This window comes from Lutra lutra, chromosome 4 (assembly GCF_902655055.1).
Source record: "Lutra lutra chromosome 4, mLutLut1.2, whole genome shotgun sequence".
In the NCBI taxonomy this organism is placed as follows: Eukaryota; Metazoa; Chordata; class Mammalia; order Carnivora; family Mustelidae; genus Lutra; species Lutra lutra.
In genome coordinates this window covers 114,481,775-114,502,502 of record NC_062281.1, presented here as the reverse complement: position 1 = coordinate 114,502,502, position 20,728 = coordinate 114,481,775, and the positions used below count along the sequence as shown (strand labels likewise).

General features: G+C 36.7%; 1 protein-coding gene across 1 annotated transcript in view; it reads right to left on the bottom strand.

The window, feature by feature from the left end:
• DPYD (dihydropyrimidine dehydrogenase) overlaps positions 1-20,728 on the bottom strand; it is an 853,664-nt gene that overhangs the window by 8,688 nt on the left and 824,248 nt on the right. Inside the window, exon 21 of the mRNA XM_047727240.1 lies at positions 15,687-15,830. Coding sequence (XP_047583196.1) covers positions 15,687-15,830 — 144 coding nt within the window. The remainder of the gene's footprint in view (positions 1-15,686; positions 15,831-20,728) is intronic.

The following is a 20,728-nucleotide window of genomic DNA, read 5'->3' as shown; positions in this document are numbered from 1 at the left end:
AAAGGTTTTGTTATTTTTGGAGAATTTCACTGGGTTCAGAACTCAGGCTTGCTGGTCTCTTCTACCAAAAAGGTTCTTTTCTAAAGAACCTAAGGCAACATTTATTTTTCAGCAGTGTGATACAGCAATATCATACCAAGATGCTTTCAAAAATACAGCATACAATTTATTTTTGATATCCTCTGAACTAGGAGGCAGGGAGGGGGTCTGTACAGTGAGAAAAGGAAATCTGGAGTTTACATTTAGTAGAACTGTGATAACTGAGGACTCAGCATGAATATGCTGAAAGGGAAGGCAGAGACAAAGCATCAGCCTGGAAATAAAGTAGTAGATTGGCAGGGAAGGTGAGAGAAACAAGTAAACCAAAAGATGGGAAGGAAGCAAGAGAAAATCTGGGAACTGAAGTGGGGGAGAGAAGGAGTGGGAGGGGCTCACAAGTGGGAGAGACAGATGAGTGAGGTCTGGGTACAACCACGGTTGGCTCAGCACAGTTTTGTGCTCTGATTATTATATTCTTTTAAAGTACGTAGCTCAGGCTTTAAAGGAGCAAGTTCTTGCCAGGCACTATGGATTTAAATTCAGTGAAGCTGATGTGATATGTTTCTACTATATCCTTACCTATCTTGGGCTTCAACTCTCAAATATGTTTTCCCTACCCTTTTCGGTTATAAGAGCATTCTCTATGTGGATGCTAGAAAGATAATAGGAATTGAACAGTTCTCACTAATTATAAGTTAACAATATACCATCTGCCCTAAGTAATGGGTGTATTTTCTTTTCTTCTTCTTCTTCTTTTTTTTTTTTTTGTTAACTTTTAACAGACAAAATACATTTTCATTTTCCCTAATATTTTTTTTCCAAATTCAGATAATTTGAGGCTTTGGTACTTCTCAAACATCCTTAATCCTTGATACCACTCTTTTCTGATCATTATTGGTAATGTGATCTTTATTTTCTAATATGACCATTGACTGCTGATTATCTAAATGCTTGACCCTTTTCTTACTCCTTGGGAAACTGAGTGATTAGGTTATCAAGTTTCTATTTGACAGCTTCTCATTCTTCTTTTTTAAAAGAGGTTTTATTTATTTTTGAGAGAGAGAATGTACAGAAATAGAGAGAGAGGGAGAAGCAGATTCTCCACTGAGCAGAGAGCATGATGTGGGACTTGATCCTAGACCCTGAGATCATGACCTGAGCCAAAGGCAGACACTCAATTGATTGAGCCACCCAGGCAGCCCACTTCTCATTCTTCTTGATCTATCTTCAGGTCAGAGTCACTGACTATGGGATTGTTTTCTATTGTTCTGTCTGAACTTCCTGAAATGAGATTTACTAAAGGTAGAGGATACTTGTACGTCCAAGCTCAGAGTTCCTTTCTGTGGCCTAGTGAACTCACAGATGATACGGAATGTTACTTTCCTTCAAGATGCTTTAGCTGCCACTTTTCCCAAACAGATTTTTATAAGGAGCCAGAAATAAGCCAACGCAGCCAGACCTCTCGTTGCTTCACTCTCTTCTGTGAGACTAAGTTTACAACAAGGCAATTCAATAATTTTTCAGATGTTTTGCCTTTAGTGGAGTGGGATTTTCATCTGCAGTCTGTAAAGGTTTACATCACTCCTCTATCTTGCCTGTCCCTATTAACCATCTGGTTATGAGGTCTGTGACATAGTCCCAGGGTAACATTTCTGTATTTCATTCATTTCACTCTCCTGCAGCTGCTTCCTCCATGCTTCACCTTCAGGTGTGTGATTTCCGTGCATGTGTACATCTTTTTGACATATACTGCTCCTCCCCCAGCCCTTCCATTAGACCTGTTTATTCCAAACAAGATACACCTTTCCATGGCCGTATTCCAGGCAGGAATCACATCATAACACATCCCCGTAAGATGTAAGAGATGATATTTACCAAATTCTGTTCATTTCTTTTAAAGTTCAGTTTAATATTTTTTCATCACTATTTGTTGGTATAGAAGACAACTGAGAATGTTAATGTAGCCCCAGCCCATTTCTCTGGTATCTTCTGAAAATTGCTGGGATAGTCCTCCACTATTTTTCTTTCTGTGCCATCTCTTTTATGCTCTGTAGTATCTAATATGGTCTTACAGTTTTATCTGAGTACTTTTCTCCTTTCTTTCACAATTCAATTGAAATAATAAACCACTCGATCAGGCTGACTGGTCTCCTGCCAACACCGTCTTGCCAGTCTTATGAGATGCAGTCCATCTCTTACTCGAAGCAGCAGGAAGAAGAGATGAAAACATCACTAGTGCCCCTAAACCATTCATTTTCCTACCCAGAAATTCAAAGACGTTAGAGATACATTCCTGGCTTCATAAAGAGAATGAGAATTCATTCTCATATATATCAACAGAAGTGGGAAGCATTCGGGGGACTTTATAAGTCTTGGCAGACTCTCAAATCTCTGTTATATGCTGCCTGGGAATAAAGCACGTTTCTCATTTAGCCGGGCCAAATGTGCACACTGTCACTTCAGTTCTCAGTGAGGAGACAAAACTGTCTCCTATTCAGTTTCTTTCCTCTAGTACAAGCAAACCTGTGGAATGTCAGGGACGTCTTCAGAAAGTCCTGGTTCATCTTTCAGAAGGAGACCTCTCCACCTACTGTAGGAGGACAGCCCTCTTTTTCTTCCTTTATCTCAATCTTCCACCACTATTTCTGATTACTGTTTTCTTCCCCAGAATCCTTTCATTTCTGTTTCTTTCATAAAATTGGCAGCTGCATAAAAGGGATATATATATATATATATATATATATATATATATATACATACACATATATATATATCTACACACACATATATATACACACACACACATACACACACACATACACATACATACATACATATATATATACACATACACATATATATGTAAATGCTGTTTCACTACGAAATGGAAGTCAAGATGTGGGCTTGCTAAAAAGGAAATCAGCTGGGTGCCAAGTTGACCTGAGGGCCTCAGACCATCCCTGGTAAGGACTGAGGGCTTTGAGGCTATGTTTAGCTTCCGAGGGGGCAGGGATAGCATGCAGCTAGCAAACACTTGGTTCTCGAGAACTCTGTAGTCATAGTATAACACTGGGAATAACCACTCGATGCTCTAGCTGACATGGCCAACACCTTAATCAGTACATCCCTTTGCCCTTTTATATCATTAAGACTGATCAAGAAAACTGGATTATCTTCCTCATTATTGCCTCTCAGTTGGGTCCTTTCTATGAATTCCTACTGATAAAAAGTGGTTTAACAGTCAGACCCTACTACCTGGTTGATATCCACAGATGCTGCATTAGATTTAAGGTCTCATGGCTGCATTTCCTTCCCAGCATGTATAAAAACTATGCTTTTCAAACATACTGATTTGCTTGAAATACCGTCTTCCTTCTTTTTCATTTTCTTTTGTGAGATATGCAGAAGATAGTGCAGGGCCCAGGTTCTAGAGCCAGACTTTGGAATCAAATCTTAAGGTTTTGATGTCTTCCTAGCTGTGTGACTTTGGGCAAGTTATTTAACCTGCTTATCAATTCCTTAATAGGAAAAATAAGGTACCTGATAGGGTTACTGTGAGAATTAAATGAGTCAATTCACAAGCATGTAGAACCGTGCCTGAAACCTCATAAGTACTCAATAAATATTAGCTTTTATTATTAATTCTCTGCTTAATTAACACTAATTTATTAAACTCCATGTTAAATATCACCATCTCTGTGAAGCTTTCCACAATTACCCGAGGCAGAACTAATCCCTTTCACTCCTCTGTGTTCCCAGAGCATTTTGTACATATTTGATTGAACTGTAAATAATTTTTAACATGTGTCTTTCTCCCTTGCTAGGCTATGAGCTCCATAAGGATAGATGTCTTTCTTTTTAAAATTCATGTTGTATTCCTAGTTTCTAGCACAGTTCCTGGATTGCAGTGAGTGCATAGTAAATACATTTTAGTGCTACATCTCCACCGAGATCAGGAAAATTCCTGTGCCTTTGACGGTTTAGATCTTTGGATCTAAACCTGGTCCTTAGCACGCTCCTGGTCACATAGCAAATACTCAATAAATACTTACTGATGGACTGATATTGAAACTGCCTACCTTCGAGGCAACAGACCATTAAATCTTATCTGAGGCATTTGAAGGAAAAAAGAACAAAAAATGAGATCTATTGAGCATAGCTTGCTTAGAAATAATATTGTCACACTCCTAACCAGGGAAGATGGGGTAGATTAGAAACTTGAATGCATGACTGAAAAACTTGTTCAGACAAGAAGGGCTTAGTTAACTTTGTGGGGCACTGGGGCTCTTTCCGTAGCAGATGGGGAATAATATACTGCGCTAGCTGAGAGGATAAACAAAGCAGTGGCATGGAGTTTAAACTATTGAACAAAGGAATCTATAAAGAGGCCAGCAGACAGGAGGGAAAAAACAAGCTCAAATAAACAGATGGGTGGACAGAGAAAATATTAAGCATGAAAACAGACAATCCAGGCCCTCCAGGAAAAAGGGAAGAAGGAAAAATCATATGTCAAGAACAGAAGAAACACCATAGGGAAAACATAAAAGCAATGAAAGCAACAGAGGGAAGTACATGGCGTGCCTGGGTATGTGTGGTGGGGGAAAACAACAAAAGCATGAGAAGCAATGTCTGATTCCCACTCACAGAGATGGCCCTTAAAGGGCATGCAGCTATTCATTTCAATGAGCCCTGAACAACCACACAGCCACGCCATCCAGATGGGGTCTGAAATAATGGGCCAAGGGATGGGGGACTTGTATGAAAATAACAAAAACCATGGCCCCTTATATTGGAACAGAACTATGCTGTGTACAATACTTTCACACACATCATTTCACTTGAAACAATGGCGTTGAGGCCTTCTGACATTATCTTGTATTTATTCTCCCTTCTCCCAATTTCTTGCCTGGGTCGTTACAACAGCCTTCTAACCAGTCTCTCTGCTTCTGCCCTTGCCTGTCTAGGATCTTATATCAACATTACAGCCAGTAGGATCCTTTGAAAAATTAATTCAGATCATGTCTTTCTTCCTTCAATGGTTTCCTGCCAAAAACTTTCCTATTTCAGGTTCTCTGCACTTTCTGTTCCTTCTGAATGGGATGCACTCCCCAAAAGTATCTATCCATATCATTCATTCTCTCCATTCTTTAAAGTGTTTACTCAAATGCCATTTAATCAGGCAGGCCTCTCCTGACCAACCTCCCTAGCAATTCCTATTCTCCTAATCCTGCTATATTTTCTTCCCAGCACTGTGACCATCTGACATGGTATGCATTCACTCGTTTACTTGTTTGTCTCTTTCTCCTTACTAACATGTAAGAGTCAAGAGAGCAGGGCTTTTGTTTTGTTCACTACTGAATTCCTATTGACTACATCAGTGTTGGAACACGGTGGGTGTACACTCGTGATTGCTGGATGAATGACAAAGTGAACGTATGGGTGAATATGACAATGTTTGCCAACTAGAGGTTGGAATCTCAGTGGTTATGTGTGAAAGAGAAAATGAAACAATACAAGGTGTCGTTGCCAAGATGAGCAGCTTTCAGACCTGTGGACACTTCTACATTAAGACTTCCTTCTGTTTTGGTTCCCCCCTCCACATTATTATTTCCTTCTGGTTATTCTCTTATATCCCCCCCTTGGTTCTTCTCATCGGCTTCCCCAGAACTTCCTTCTCCTGTGTAGGGTATTAGGCTAAGTAAAAATTGTAAATAGATGTGAAGCTTCTATCTTAGGTCTAGTATGTAGTAGGTAGTCAAAGTGTCCTTTATATCCTCCAGCATAGGTGCCTGATTTGGTTGAGTTCTTTAATTTCAACATGCTCAAATCTAAATTTTCATCCTACATCAAAAAAGGGCATTCAATCTAAAAACACTAAGAACAAATCCTGACTCATTATCTTTTCTTTATTTCACTTAGTGGGACCATAGAAAACCTAATTGTTTTGGACTCCTTATTCTTAACTCCTTACTGGTCCTTGTCCCTCAATGTCTAATGAGAATCACTAAGTTCTAGAAGGAGAATTAACATGAAATTAACAATTTCATCCCTTCCTCTGTCTCTATAACCATGGCCACCCACCAAATCCAGGACTATATTTTGGATCTCCTGAAACATTCCAGATCATAGGGCTCCCTAAATGCCAGTTCCTCAGAGAAGACCTCCTCTGCTTTTTTGGTTTAAATTAGGTCTTCCTATGAAAAAGACTGCATACATCCTGTATTATAGTTTGTATCACAAATATGATTTTATATTATTAGTGTAATTCTTTGCTTAATATCTGTTTCTTTCTCGAGTCTGTTTATGCTTCATGAGGACAGAGGCCGTGTCTCCTTTATTTATTATACTATAGATGCCCAATTCTTACCACATTGCTTGTCTCATGGTAGGTATGCAAGAAAGATTTCCTGGAAAATATATGGGCTTCTTCAAAACTTCCAACTTGATTGGCCTCCAGAGCTTTATGTACTCTTACTTTCATTCTTGAGTTAATTTTATTGAAAAAAAAATGGGAATGGAGAGTCACCTTAACCTACTATCTCCTTCAATCTGTCCATTCTTGACATAATAACTGATAGTAGGTAATATTTATTTAGGATATATAATGCTGGCTAAAAGCATTTCATACATTGCCTAATTTATAACCCCATGAGGAAGACTTTTATTTTCCCTGTCTCACAGATAACTTAACTGAGGCAAGTTCATGCAGCTACAAAATGGTAGTGCCATAATTTGAACCTAGGCAGTGGGACAGAGTAGTTCCATGCTTAATTCAGGAAACTCTTCCTCCATATAGGTAATCTGCTAAAATCTTATGAACTTTGCTACATATTTCAGTGAAAAGAAAATAGGTTAAGACTTCTTATGGTTGCTTTCTTTAAACATGGCTACTTACTAAAATGATACTGGTAAGTCCAAATTCAGTTTCATTAAATGCATATGGCATGGCATGCAGTAGGTAGAAAATCTTAAGAGATGTCCTTTCCTTAATGCAAGATTACTTAATGTATTATCTGAACTCCATCCTCAACCTACTTGCCACAGATTTAGGTTCCATAATCACACCCTTTCTGATAGTTTTAGCTATTTTCTCAGAGCACATAAGCTCATGCAAGCCTTGATTATCCTAACATATAAACAAACCAATCCTTCCCTCTACCTTGTTTTTATCTTCCTGTCACTTTCCTTCTGATCGAGTTCAAGTCTAGAAAAGAGTATTCCATACACCTTGTTCTTATTTTCTCAACCTGCATTAATTCTTCAATTTACCATTCCATTGAAGCTGCTCGGGCCAAGACAAGCTAAATTGTGAAGGGTGTGAATGTTATGCTGAGGAGTTTACTTTAAGATGATGGAATCTTAAGGAAGGGGTTAAAAAAATCAGATTTGCATTTTTGAAAGAATATTCCATAATCATTGGAGAATGTATTAGGCAACAATGACAAAAGAAGGAGTGGTAGAATATTTCAAAATTCCATGAAAGAATATGTAAAGAACTGTATTAAGGTCTCCTTGGAAGGAGAGGACAGAGGAGGAGGGAGACATGAGAGATAAAAATGATAGACATTGGTGAATGTACCCTGATCCCATTCACAAGTGGGATGAGCAATAGAATAGAATCTAGGCTGAATTTCAGGTTTCTGGCTAAGGAAAGAGAGTGGTCCTCAATGTTCACTGAGACACACAACTCAGGGTGGAGAGCAGTTTGGTTGGAATGATAATCAGTTTAGTTTTAAGTATGATGGCCCTTGTGCTCCTTGTTTAGACTGGAGGTATCCAGAAGATAGTGGTCAGCAAAAGTCTGCAGCACAGAAAAGAGAATGTGATAGAGAGTAGTTGAGACAACATGTAAGAAAAGTCTAGATTAATTGTAAAAGGAGATGATACAGAAATTAGGAAACAGATGAATACAGACATCATTATCATTTAGCCAATTGTGAGAGTTAAAAAACTTGAATGTAAAGCAAGTCATGCAATTTAAGATACATTTTGTCACTGAGTCACAGTTTGAAAGATGAAGGGGCCACATGGAAGCGCAGATATTGAGATCTTGGGATGATAGTCTATTTGGGGGGAAAAGTCTATAACCATACTTGATACTTTAAAGCAACAAAAAGTTTAGATTAATTAGTCAAATGTAAATACTAAAATTCTAAAAGAACGAGATGGGGTGAATATTTATGATCTTACAGTGGAATAAAGCTAAACTAAGCAAATAAAAAGAGAAATCACAAGATACGCTTTTGCCTGATATAACTACATAAAGTTAAAGTTGCTCTACATATGTATAAAAACACTACAATACAAATTATGAGACAAATGGCAATATATAAAAAGTTTATAAAAAATATAAGCAAAGATAAAGATTCCAACAGAAAACTGGTCTAAAGAATGAGTAGTAAATTCACAAAAGAAGAAATGGTCAAAAAATTTATAAAAACATGCCAATCTCACTACTATTTAAACATTCAAAATTAAAGAAAATAATTGAAACACTTTTTTGACTATTACATTGGTTAAAATTAAACATAACTTCATTGTTGATGGGTGCCTAAGAAATGGGCCCTCCTATATTTTTTGGTGGCATGTAAATTTGCACACTCTTCCCGCAGAGCAATTTGGCAATATGTATTAAAAGACCTAAAATTTCACCTGTGATTTCTCTTGAGAAAACAATAAGAACTCTATGCAAAGATTTTGATACAATGATAATTATAATAGCATTATTTGTATACAATTCTGGAAACAACCTAAAGGTTTAGCAATGGGTTACTTATTTCTTTCTCCATGTTTTTATTTAAATTCCAATTAGTTAACATACAGTATAATGTTAGTTTTAGCTGTAGAATATCATGATTTAACACGTCCATACAAACCCCAGTACTTCTCATAACAATAACTGCCCTCCTTAATTTTCATCACCTACTTAACCCATACCCCCTGCCCACCTCCCCTCATCAGTTTGTTCTCTATAGTTAAGAATCTGTTTCTTGGTTTTCCTCTCTCTGTTTCCCTCCCACATTCATTTGTTTTGTTTCTTAAATTCCACATATGAGTAAAATCATATGGTATTTGTCTTTCTCTGACTGACTTATGTTGCTTAGCATAATATTCTCTATCTCCATCCATACCATTGAAAATGGCAAAATTTCATTCTTTTTTGATGGCTGAGTAATATTTCATTGAATATATATGCCATTTCTTCTTTATCCATTCATCAGTCAGTGGACATTTGGGCTCTTTCCATAATTTGGCTATTGTTAATGCTGCTATAAACATTGTGGTGTATGTGCCCCCTTGAATCAGTATTTTTGTTTATTTTGCTTAACAGTGAAATGTTCTGAGTATATCTGTTAATGTTAAGTCCATCTGACCCAATGTGTTATTCAAAGCCACTGTTTCCTTGTTGATTTTCTGCTTAGATAATCTGTCCATTGCTATAAGTGAAGTGTTTAAGTCCCCTACTATTGCTGTATTATTATCAATGAGTTTCTTGATGTTTGTTATTCATTGCTTTATATCTTTGGGTGCTCCTATGTTGGGAGCATACATACTTACAAGACCTTCTTGGATATGCCCTTTTTTTTTTTAAATGATATACTGCTCTTCATCTCTTGTTAACAGTCTTTGGTTTAAAATCTAGTTTGAGGGGCGCCTGGGTGGCTCAGTGGGTTAAGCCGCTGCCTTCAGCTCAGGTCATGATCTCAGGGTCCTGGGATCGAGTCCCAAATCGGGCTCTCTGCTCAGCAGGGAGCCTGCTTCCCTCTCTCTCTCTCTCTCTGCCTGACTTTCTGTCTACTTGTGATCTCTCTCTGTCAAATAAATAAATAAAATCTTTAAAAAAAAATAAAATCTAGTTTGATATAAGTATGGCTACTCTGGCTTTCTTTTGACATTCATTTGCATGGTAAATATTTCTCCATCCCCTCACTTTCAATCTGCAGGTGTTTTTAGGTTTAAAATGAATCTCTTATAGGCATCATATAGATGGGTCTTATTTTTGTGTTTTGTTTTGTTTTTTAATCTATTCTGACACCCTATGTCTTTTGATTAGAGTATTTAGTCCATTTACATCCAGAATAATTAATTACGGATATGCATTTAGTGCTATTTTATTGTTTGTTTTGTCACTGCTTCTGGAGATTTTGTCTGTTCCTTTCTTGTCTTTGTCACTTTTGGTCTCTCCTTTGCACTCCAAGAATCCCCTTTAATATTTCTTGCAGGGGTGGTTTAGTTGTCATGAATTTCTTTAGTTTTTTGTTTGTCTGGGAAACTCTTTATCTCTCCTTCTTTTCTAAATAATAGCCTTACTAGATAGAGTATGCATAGCTGTAGATTTTTCCCATTCAGCATATTGAATATGTCATGGCACTTTCTTCTGGTCTGTCAAGTTTCTGTGGAGAGGTCTGCTGCTAACTTTGTCTTCCCTTGTAAGTTAGGAACTTCTTCTCTTCTGTCTTCCTTCTTTTAAGATTTTTTTTTAATTGCTATATTTTTCAAATTGAATTACAATATGTCTTGGTGTTGGTCTGCTTTTGTTGATTTTGATGGGTGCTCTCTGTGCCTCCTGGATCGAGACATCTGTTTCTTCCCCCTGGTTAGCAAACTTTTCAGCCATTATTTCTTCAAATAAATTTTCTACCCCCTTTTCTCTCTCTTCTTTTTCTGGGACTCCTATAATACAAATCTTATTACATTCCATGGAGTCACTGAGTTCCCCAAGTTTATTCTCGTGTTCCATAATTATTCTTTCTCTCCTCTGTTCAGCTTCATTATTTTATCTTCTATATCACCTATTCATCCCCCTCTTTCTTCCATCTTTGTGTTCATTAAATTCAGTCTGTTTTAAATCTCAGTTATTGCATTTTTTCATTTCTTCTTTTTTTTTTAACTCTTTTACCTCTGCAGTAAGGGTGTCCCTGAAGTCTTTCATTCTTTTCTCAAGGCCAGCAAGTATCTTTGTGATTTTTGTTTTAAATCTCCACCAGGCATATTATATCTGTTTCAACTAGGTCTCTGGCCATTACCTTCTCTAGTTGTTTCATTTGGGATGAATTCCTCCATCTTGGCATTTTGTCTAAGTCTCTGTCCTTTTCTCTGTGTTGGAAAAGCCCATTGTTTCCTGCTCCTGAGAGTAATGGCTTTATGAAGAAGAGGTCATATGGTGTCCAGGGCCTGGTGCTCCAGGAAGTGTCTCTGGTGTGTGCTGTGTGCACTCTGCTGCTGTGTTTTGGGGGCTCTATCCTTTAGGCCAGTCTTCTGCAGAGCCTTCCCTTGCCTGCAGTGGGCAGTGTTTGGTCCTTGGCCAGAGTTGGGGAGTTGTAACTAGGTGTGCTCTGTTCTGCTTGTTATTTTTTTTTTTTAAGATTTTATTTATTTATTTGACAGAGATCACAAGTAGGCAGAAAGGCAGGCAGAGAGAGAGGGAGGGAAGCAGGCTCCCTGCTGAGCAGAGAGCCCCATGTGGGGCTTGATCCCAGGACCTTGAGATCATGACCCGAGCCAAAGGCAGAGCCTTTAACCCACTGAGCCACCCAGGTGCCCCTATTCTGCTTGTTAAATGAGATCTGATACTACTTCCATTAGAACTGAAGCCCGGCAGAACTCTCTGTTTGGGTATGGATAGGAATTTCTGCTGGTCTTCTGGGGGAGGGGCCTGCCATGCTGGGACTGAGGCAAACTTGACCAAGATGGGTAGTACTGCCAGAGCACAGGGGTATGGGACCTGGTACAAGCAGGGTAGGCAGCCAGCATTGGACCTGTGTTGTTTACTGCAGATAGTTCTGTGTTTATGCTAAGAGGGTGTGGAAGACCATGGCACCAGCCAGCTCCTTTGTCCTCAGAAAGGGGTCTCTATGCTTGCTGCTCTCAGGGAAGCACTCTGAGGAAAGCAAATAGTCTCCCCCACTGTGTGTCCCAGGCATTTTTCAGATCACTGTTTCCACACTGTCTGCCTCTGTGTTGTTTGCCTGCCTTCTCTCCGAGAGCAGCACAGTGCCCTCCAGGCTCTAATAAGTTACTTTTAAAAAGTTAATAATAAGTTCATATTATAAAATCCTATGAAACCATTATTTCGATATAAAAGTGATATATAAATTATTGTGAAGTTTTTATGTAGCACATGTAAGAATATTCTATGTTTATTTTAATATATGATATTTAGATATAAAAAGGACTAGAATTTTCTAAATCTAAGTTTTCATAGTGGTTGCATAAGATTATGGGTAATTTTTACACTAATCTTTGCACTTTTAACATTAGAAAAAAACAAACGAAACTACGGAATGTTGGAGAGAAGAATTTAACTTTGCCCAGTAGTCTCATTTTACAGGTTTCTTACTTGATATTTGCCCCAAATCAAGTGATTAGTAGTACAACTGTGACAAAACCCATGTGTTAAAATTCCCTTATTAAATGTTCTTGTATTCCATGTTGATGTCTTCATTTTCCATGGCCTATCTCTAGATCTATTTCATACACTTTCTAGAATGGATCCAAATTTTGGTAGCTCCTATTATGAGTCAATCTTTTGAATCTCTTTAGCCAGCAATTCCCAATTTCATTTCCATCCCTCATTCTATCAGTGATTACTATGAAACTTGGTTAAATTATTTAATCTTCACTTTTCCTTAGTTTTCTCATCTGGAAAATGAATATAGAGATAGTTCCTATCCCAGGTATTGTGAAGATCACGTGAGATAAAACATGGATAGCACTCGGAACAGCAGAGGCACATTAGAGGTACTCGTTGCCATGTATTTCCATGGGTGCTTCCAGGAGATGAACTTTCTTTCCTACTCTGGTAAGAATGTGCATAAACATGGGTCTATTAATGGAGAACTGATCTAATGAAAAATGCAATCATACGGGGCACCTGGGTGGCTCAGTGGGTTAAAGCCTCTGCCTTCGGCTCGGATCATGATTTCAGGGTCCTGGGATCAAGCCCCGCCTGGAGCTCTCTGCTCAGCAGGGAGCCTGCTTCCACCTCTTTCTCTATCTGCCTGCCTCTCTGCCTACTTGTGATCTCTGTCTGTCAAATAAATAAATAAAATCTTAAAAAAAAATGCAATCATACATGCACACACACACATCATGGATCTAGAAATCAGGAGTCATCTGAAACTGGGGTTCTCTGTGGAGACAGGAATAGATCTCTATATTTTCTTTCTTCCTCTAAAACATATGCTCCCCCCACTCTATAGGAAGCCTTATAGAAAGTAAGATAAAGTGAGCAGTCATTGTTTTAACAAATGTAACTCCTCATTTCCAGAGACATAGTTGCATTTATAACTATTATTGCACTAATAATTAAAAGTTGTACTTATAACTATTTATAAGTGAAAATGCTAACCCTAAGAAAACAAATAAACAAACAAAAAACAGTCCAACAAACAAAAAATTCAACCCACAATTACCAGCTACCATTACGGGTTTTTTTTTTTTTAAAGATTTTATTAATAGTAGTCCTTTAGTATATCAGCACTATTATTGTTTTTGATGCTGGGAAGATGGCATCTACAATGTCTTGAGACTTATGCAATGTAACACCAGGGATACTTTAATTTGGATAACCTCAAATGAGGAGGCTGAGGAGAGGAATGTAAGTTTGCATTGTTTTTAAAGACTTTCTCTCCTTCCTTTCTTTTCTTTTCTTTCTCTTTTCTCTTTTCCTTTCTTTCTTCTTTCTTTCTTCCTTTCTGGGAGAGGGAGAGGGACAAGAAGACTCCTAGCTAAATGCAGAGCCTGATGCAGGGCTCAGTCCCACAAACCTGAGATCATGATCTAAGCCAAGATCAAGAGTCGGATACTTAACTGACTGAGCCACTCAGGCGTCCCTAATTTGCACTATTTTTAATAAGACTTATCCATCCTTGATACTTTAAAAAAAATGTTTACTTACTTTCCCGACTTCACGTTTCTTTGGTTTATTTAATTCTGCTTAGTTTGATATTTTACTTGGATTAGTGACTGACCAGCTTGAATTAAACTCTAGTAGGCTTTTTCTTTGTTCTGTTTTTGTCTTGCTTCTAGGTTATCAATATATTCCCTGAAGGAACAGAAGACTAGAAAAGGTCAAAATGCTTTTATAATCACCTTGCACTTTTCTTTCAAATATAAATAATATCTTTCTTTCTATTTTTTACATGTAAGGAAAAGATGAGATTTTACATTTAATTCAAGTTAATTTAGAAGAGATACAGAAGTGGGACAATGCTCACTTAACCTCAAATCATATAATAATTATAGCCAAACACAGGGCTTGTGAAGAGCTGAAGGTTCTGGTGTTCTCTTTATCATCAGTGTCTATTTCATTCTTCTGGTAACAAATAATGCTGGGAAGATGGTATTGGGGGCTATTATGCTGTTAAAAGTCCCAAGTGTTCACATTATTTGGAATTATGGTATTGAAATACTGGTAGAATTTGTGTTCAACCACTTCTATATTTCCTTTCAGAAGTCTGTATCACTTAAATTTTGCAACAGCAAGTGTAAACCCCACTGTTTTTGACATAGGACACATCTTTTTTTCTATCACAGGCAGAGGGAATGTTTGAGGTTCTAGTTCCCAGTTGACAGCTAAAGATGAATTTCTGGGAGGTTCCCCTGAGAGGTTTTAAGAGCAGATTTTCAGCTGATGCTTCAAACAGAAAATGGAAATGCAGGAGTAGATTGTCATTAAATAGGGAAGAATAAGTTTCAGTAACTGAAACCACATTAAGTGATGGTGATTTCAGGGAGAATGGAGTTCTATAAGTCCTATAACACCTCCCTTTTCTCTCATTAAGATAATTCCATTTTGGGGAAGGTGGGCAGGAAGGAGGTAGGTGTGGTTATGACAGGGCAACCCAAGGATCTTTGTAGTGATGGAAGTCTTGTATCTCAACTGTGGTGGTAGAAAAAAACCTACATGTGCGGTGGGATTGCACAGAAGTAAACACACATGTATGCACATATACAGACATGTGCACAAAAATTTAAAAATTAAAAATCTGAATAAGATCAGTAGATTGTATTGGTGTCATTATTCTGGTTGTGATATTTGGAAGAAGTTACACTGGGGAAACTGAGTAAAGGGTTCACAAGACCTTTCTGTATTATTTCTTAACTGTACGTGAATCTGCCACTCTTTCAAAATAAAAAATGCAAGAAAAAAATCAAGAAATATAACACACCCACCATTCCATCTTCATGATAATTCTTGCTATTACCCAGCAAATAGTCTCCTGATTCCCCAATTCATAAGACTTTCCAGAGACTCAATCAGACAAAGTTTGTTCAAATTGATACTGTTGCATATTAATCATTTAGTTGTATTATATGACTAACATATCTCTTGGATTTAATTGTATAATGAATATAATTTTAAAATGACTATGAGAAGACAAAGAATTCACCTTAATATTTCCTGGCCCATTTAATACATACAGAAATTTCCAAGGAACACATACTTGACTATATTTTAAAAAGTATAAAATATGCAAATAAAAGAGGCTAACCCCTATCACCATAGACAGATTTTTTTAACTTTTATTATATTTTTAAACAAAATAAATTATATACTTACCCAGTAAATAAATAGTTAAGCTATATTGAGTTATATTATATATTTACACAACAATATAGTATATATATAACTTAATTTTTACCTTGATGGTAGGTATAGGCTTTTTGGGGATAAAATGTTTTCTCTCAAATGGTGGCAAAGCTGCATTTTGTTCTTTCTGTCTAATCTTGTTCTCTGCTATGATTTCCTTGCGCTGCTCAAGATAAGGTCCAAAACTTGGTAGTTTCTAAAAGGTAAATGCACAAATAAGAAAGCGTGTTAGCTCACAGAAGAGAAAAATGTGGGGATAGTAATACATAAGTATTATCAATAAACAAATGTGTTTTGAAATTGTTCTTATACACTGTAAGAATGTCTTCATTTATTTGAGACTCACTAGGTATCAGATTCCATTAATTGTTAAAAAGAACTAAAAAGTGCAATACCTTTACCAAATATATACATATTAAATATACAGACATTAGGAGAAGGAGAGAAGTGAGTTGGGGGAAATCAGAGAGGGAGACAAACATGAGAGACTGTGAATACTGAGAAACAAACAGGGTTTCGAAGGAAAGGGGGGTGGGGCTTGGATGAGCCTGGTGGTGGGTTTTAAAGAGGGCCCATACTGCATGGAGCACTGGGTGTGGTGCATAAACAATGAATCTTGGAACACTGAAAAGAAATAAAATTTAAAAAAATACACAGATGTTAATTAAATACATTTCTAAATGGAATAAAGTTCACAATGGTAAACTAAATCCATTCACTTAAAACAGTAGCTATTAGACCATTTGTTTGGTTCGTATAGACAGAAGGTAAAACCTATTGATGCTTTTTTTCCTCTTCATCAGGTTTTTAGCACAATATAGACACAGCCATAGTCCCTGACAAATGCTTTTGTCAATAGCAAAGGTACTTTGCCGAAGTTCTAATCTGTATCTCTATTTTATTGTGTTCAAATTCTTACTACATCTCTTTAAAGACTGTAACTAATGTTGATTGCGATTTGCTGGAGTAGCTGAAAAACAAAATGGTAAAAATATTGATTTCTCCGTACAGAAAATAAATTTTATTTTGCATGAAGGAGGCAAAAATAGAAATGAAAAGCAGAGGAAATATCACAGTGCTTAAACAAACTCCATCAGTATTCAAAATCACATCATGGAGCTTTAAATCTCAAGGTTATTCAACTGTACTTTACAAAGTTCATTTAGAAAGATACCTGGGTGTAATGGAAAAATGCTAAGTGGTTTCAAGTTAACACGAATATGCCCTCATACTATTCATTATCCCACAATTATTCCCTCTTCACTTTTGTCCTTCTCCTCTTCTAGAACCTTTGATCTTCACTTTTACTGACACATGAAGCTGGTGATAAACACCACTAAATTCCAAATGTTCTGTGTCCGCCTATAACCTGGAATTACTAGGTCTCCTTTCTAAGACTGCAGAAACACCCTTTCTTCTCTCTCTCTCTCCTACAAAATAAAGCCCATTTATCTAGCTGATAGAGGCTTGGAAAACTACAGCACTCCAAGGTCATCCTGATCTCTGACCTAGCAAATACTTCGGTGAAAAATCACACTTGTTTTGAAACACTGGCCTCCACCTGCCAGGTTGCATAACGTCCCAGGAAAATGTGTTCTCTAGTCCTTTAGAGATGTTAGCAGGGTAGGTAAGTGAAACTTAACCCATGCTCCAATTCAGCCAAACTGTCACTGAAAATTTATATTAGCAGAACATATTTATGTGGAAATATCTAAGATTGTTATTTCCATTCTCAATTTACTATAATTATGTCAGGAAGTTGAGCAAATGGAAGCAATGTTATGAATGCCAAATTATTAATATCTAATTAAACTAGAACTATATACTTCATTCCTATACCTCAATGCTTTCCTAAATTACAATATGTAATGATTTCACTAATGTGAAATAATATGATGAAGGGACAGAATATATTGTATCTATTTTACCATAAAATAGGTGATGCTGTCTTGTTAGAAAACATCAAATCAATGAGTATAAAACAGATCCTCAACATTTATCACATAGGCAAGCCCTTTTAATGTAGAAAAGATAATGCTTGTTTGAAATGTCCTCTTATTAAGTAACTTTTTCTTGGGGCAGATGAGGGTATTAGGGATTATATGTGATGTCAAGGTTCAGATAACATGGGGTTCAGATAACATCTCATAAGGTGGTAAACGCATGTCCATATGACATCACTCTTGTCAGAGTATCACTCTTTCCACACTTCGCTTCTATACCAAGGGCACTAAATCCTAAACTTATATTCTTGAAGATTATCAAAAACCATTAAATGTTGAAACAATTGACCTCTGGCTCTAGCAGATTCCTCATGGTGGCAAGCTCAATGAAACGCCGAACCATTATCCTGATTCCCTGAGTCTTACCGACTCAACACTCTGATTTCATCTTAGAGTACTATAAATGTTATTCAAAAGAAATCATTCCTGGAACTTTTTGATCTATCTTCTTTTAAACCTAAACCAGAGGAGACTTTTTTCCCCATTTAGAATATTCTTTATCCAAAGGGAAATAAAATAATTAAGTTTAAATTGTGATATTTTCAAATAGTTCTGGTGATTATAATAATAATAATAGCAATAATAATAATAATTGAAAATCCCTTGGTGCTGAACAGAACACAGCCTGAGTAAACATCTACCATCCTGATATTTTCTGTAGTTTTTTTTGGGCAGTGATTGACCACATTTGCCTTATTTAAATTATATTGCCTTTCTATGGCTAACAGAGCTATGACTATAATGTGATAATCTTTTCTAATTAGTCCTAAGGAGGAGTTCTCAATTTAACATAAAGATTCCTATAGGATTTTCTTTGTGTGTTAGTTAGAGCAGTCAATGGAAAAGAAGGAAATCTCTTGCCAATTTTTTTTCTTTAAATCGAAAGCAACTCACACGATACCAGTGACTGCCCTCCCCAACCTTCCACCATTCATCTCCAAGTCAAATAGGCTCATTTGTGTGTAGTTTCTCACTGCTATATGGAGGTCCCAGAGACCAGGTGTAGTGCCAACTTCCAAAACATCAAGGCTGCCATAGATTCTGCTTTCTGCAAATTAGTATAAGAAAGTTTAGTGCTTTTTAAGAAATTACTTTGTTACAGAGAAGCCTGGGGGGCACAACTGGTTAAGCAACAGTCTTGATTTTGGCTCAGGTCAAGATTTCAGGGTTGGGGTCTGGAGATCAAGCCCCATGCATCTGATTCTCTACTCAGTGTAGTTTGTTTGAGATGCTCTCTCTCCCTCTCCCTCTGCTTCTTTCCCTGCTCATGCTGTCTCTGTCTCCCTCTAAAGTAAATAAATAAAATCTGTTTAAAAATTCCTTTGTTACGTATTAAGAGGGCTCTACCATATCTGAGTTCTGAATATTTTAAACGTTAAGTTTTCCAAAAATATAAAAGATCAATTCTCTCCTGCACCAGACGACCACCTTTACACACACTACACTTGGCCACACGTTTGTGTTCTGATCTTGCCAAAAACCAAACGAAACAAACAAACAAAAAGCAAAATAAAACAGAATGAGTGAAGACGAATGCATAGTTGGCTGGTGTCTATGTGTGCAATCAGTGATGATTAATAAAGCATTTAGTTCAAATCTCTGCCTGAACATATAGTTAATTGATTTCCTGTTGCAGGAGGAGAAGCAGCAGAGCCTGACAGAGCCAGCAGCAGGAGCTTTTCCTCTTCATTCATTATTTTCTTACAGAAAAAGTTGTAGCCCGCAGTAACTCAAAGCAAGGGGTTTTGAGCGTCATGCTATATTTCTTAAACAAAGAAAAAAGTTCTTTACGACTATCAAAAGCTGCTTTGTAACTGATGAACTCAACAAAGCTCCGAAATGGTATGATTTTTGTTTCAGTACTTTCTCCAGGGATTCATCATTGATGAATTTGTTCTCACCAGAAAAGCTAAATCCTACTCATTTAAAGATAACAGTATCTCACACTAAAACTGTCTCTATCCAGATATAAAAAGCATTACATTGCCGATAGAAAAGTGACAACATAATGAATCAACAATGATATCTTAAGCCAGCAAAGCTTTAAGGTAAAGCAGTCTATTTGGATTATAATTTATTCATGGATCAATCTAAAGGTAATTGAGCATATTATGAAGTAGAAAAGCATTCTTGTTTCTAATAGAAGCAGGTACTGGTATCTTCCAGTTTAAATTGCATAATTTTTATGAGAATGGCAGCAACTTGGCTAATAGCAATGGTGTATAGTGCTATAATGGATCAACTCTATTTTCCTAATCATACTGCCTTATCTGATTGGAAACAATAACAACAAGAAAAGTAATTACTTGATAGTCAAATGGTAATAAGTTAAGAGAGGATTTCAGGTTTATACTGAGTGTAATCTACATACATAGGTACACACATACATATATAAAATCACACATATACACTAAGTACAATATATATTTATATATATATATATATATATCACACTCAATATAAACCTGAAATCCAAATATATATATATATAAAATTGTGTGTGCATGTGTGTGTATAATATACTTGTGCATGTGTATATGTATAAATATATACACTGACAAAGAAATAAGTTCAAGGATATATGTCTCACAACTATCCAAGAATTGCCTTTTTTTTTTTTTACAAATCCAAGAATTGCCTTTTTTTACAAAAGTCCACATATGACTTAGTTATACTATTTGTATTCTGCCGTTTATTCAACAAATACAGTATCAAACACTAGCTCTGGATCAGAAACTGTCCTGTACTACATTAAAGGTTAAATAAATTCTGTATGATATGTGTACATTTAACACTGTTACACATTTCTAAGTATCCCTTGCCATACATTAAGGGTACTGTCAGATTGAATTATATATTAAGTATTTCTGGTTATTGCAGTTGTCTAAAGGAATGATAAACCATACTTCTTGGAAAACTGTTTGATCTCAATTAAATGACCATTAATTGGAGATTTAAAAATGAAGAAAATAAAAGAGGTACTCTTTAAAAAAAACAACAACTCAGGAAGGCAATGGAATACTTTTTAGATACTCAAAATATACAGTTTGGACCCCAAACTTGGTCCCCAAGCTGGGAACATGGGTTCTCT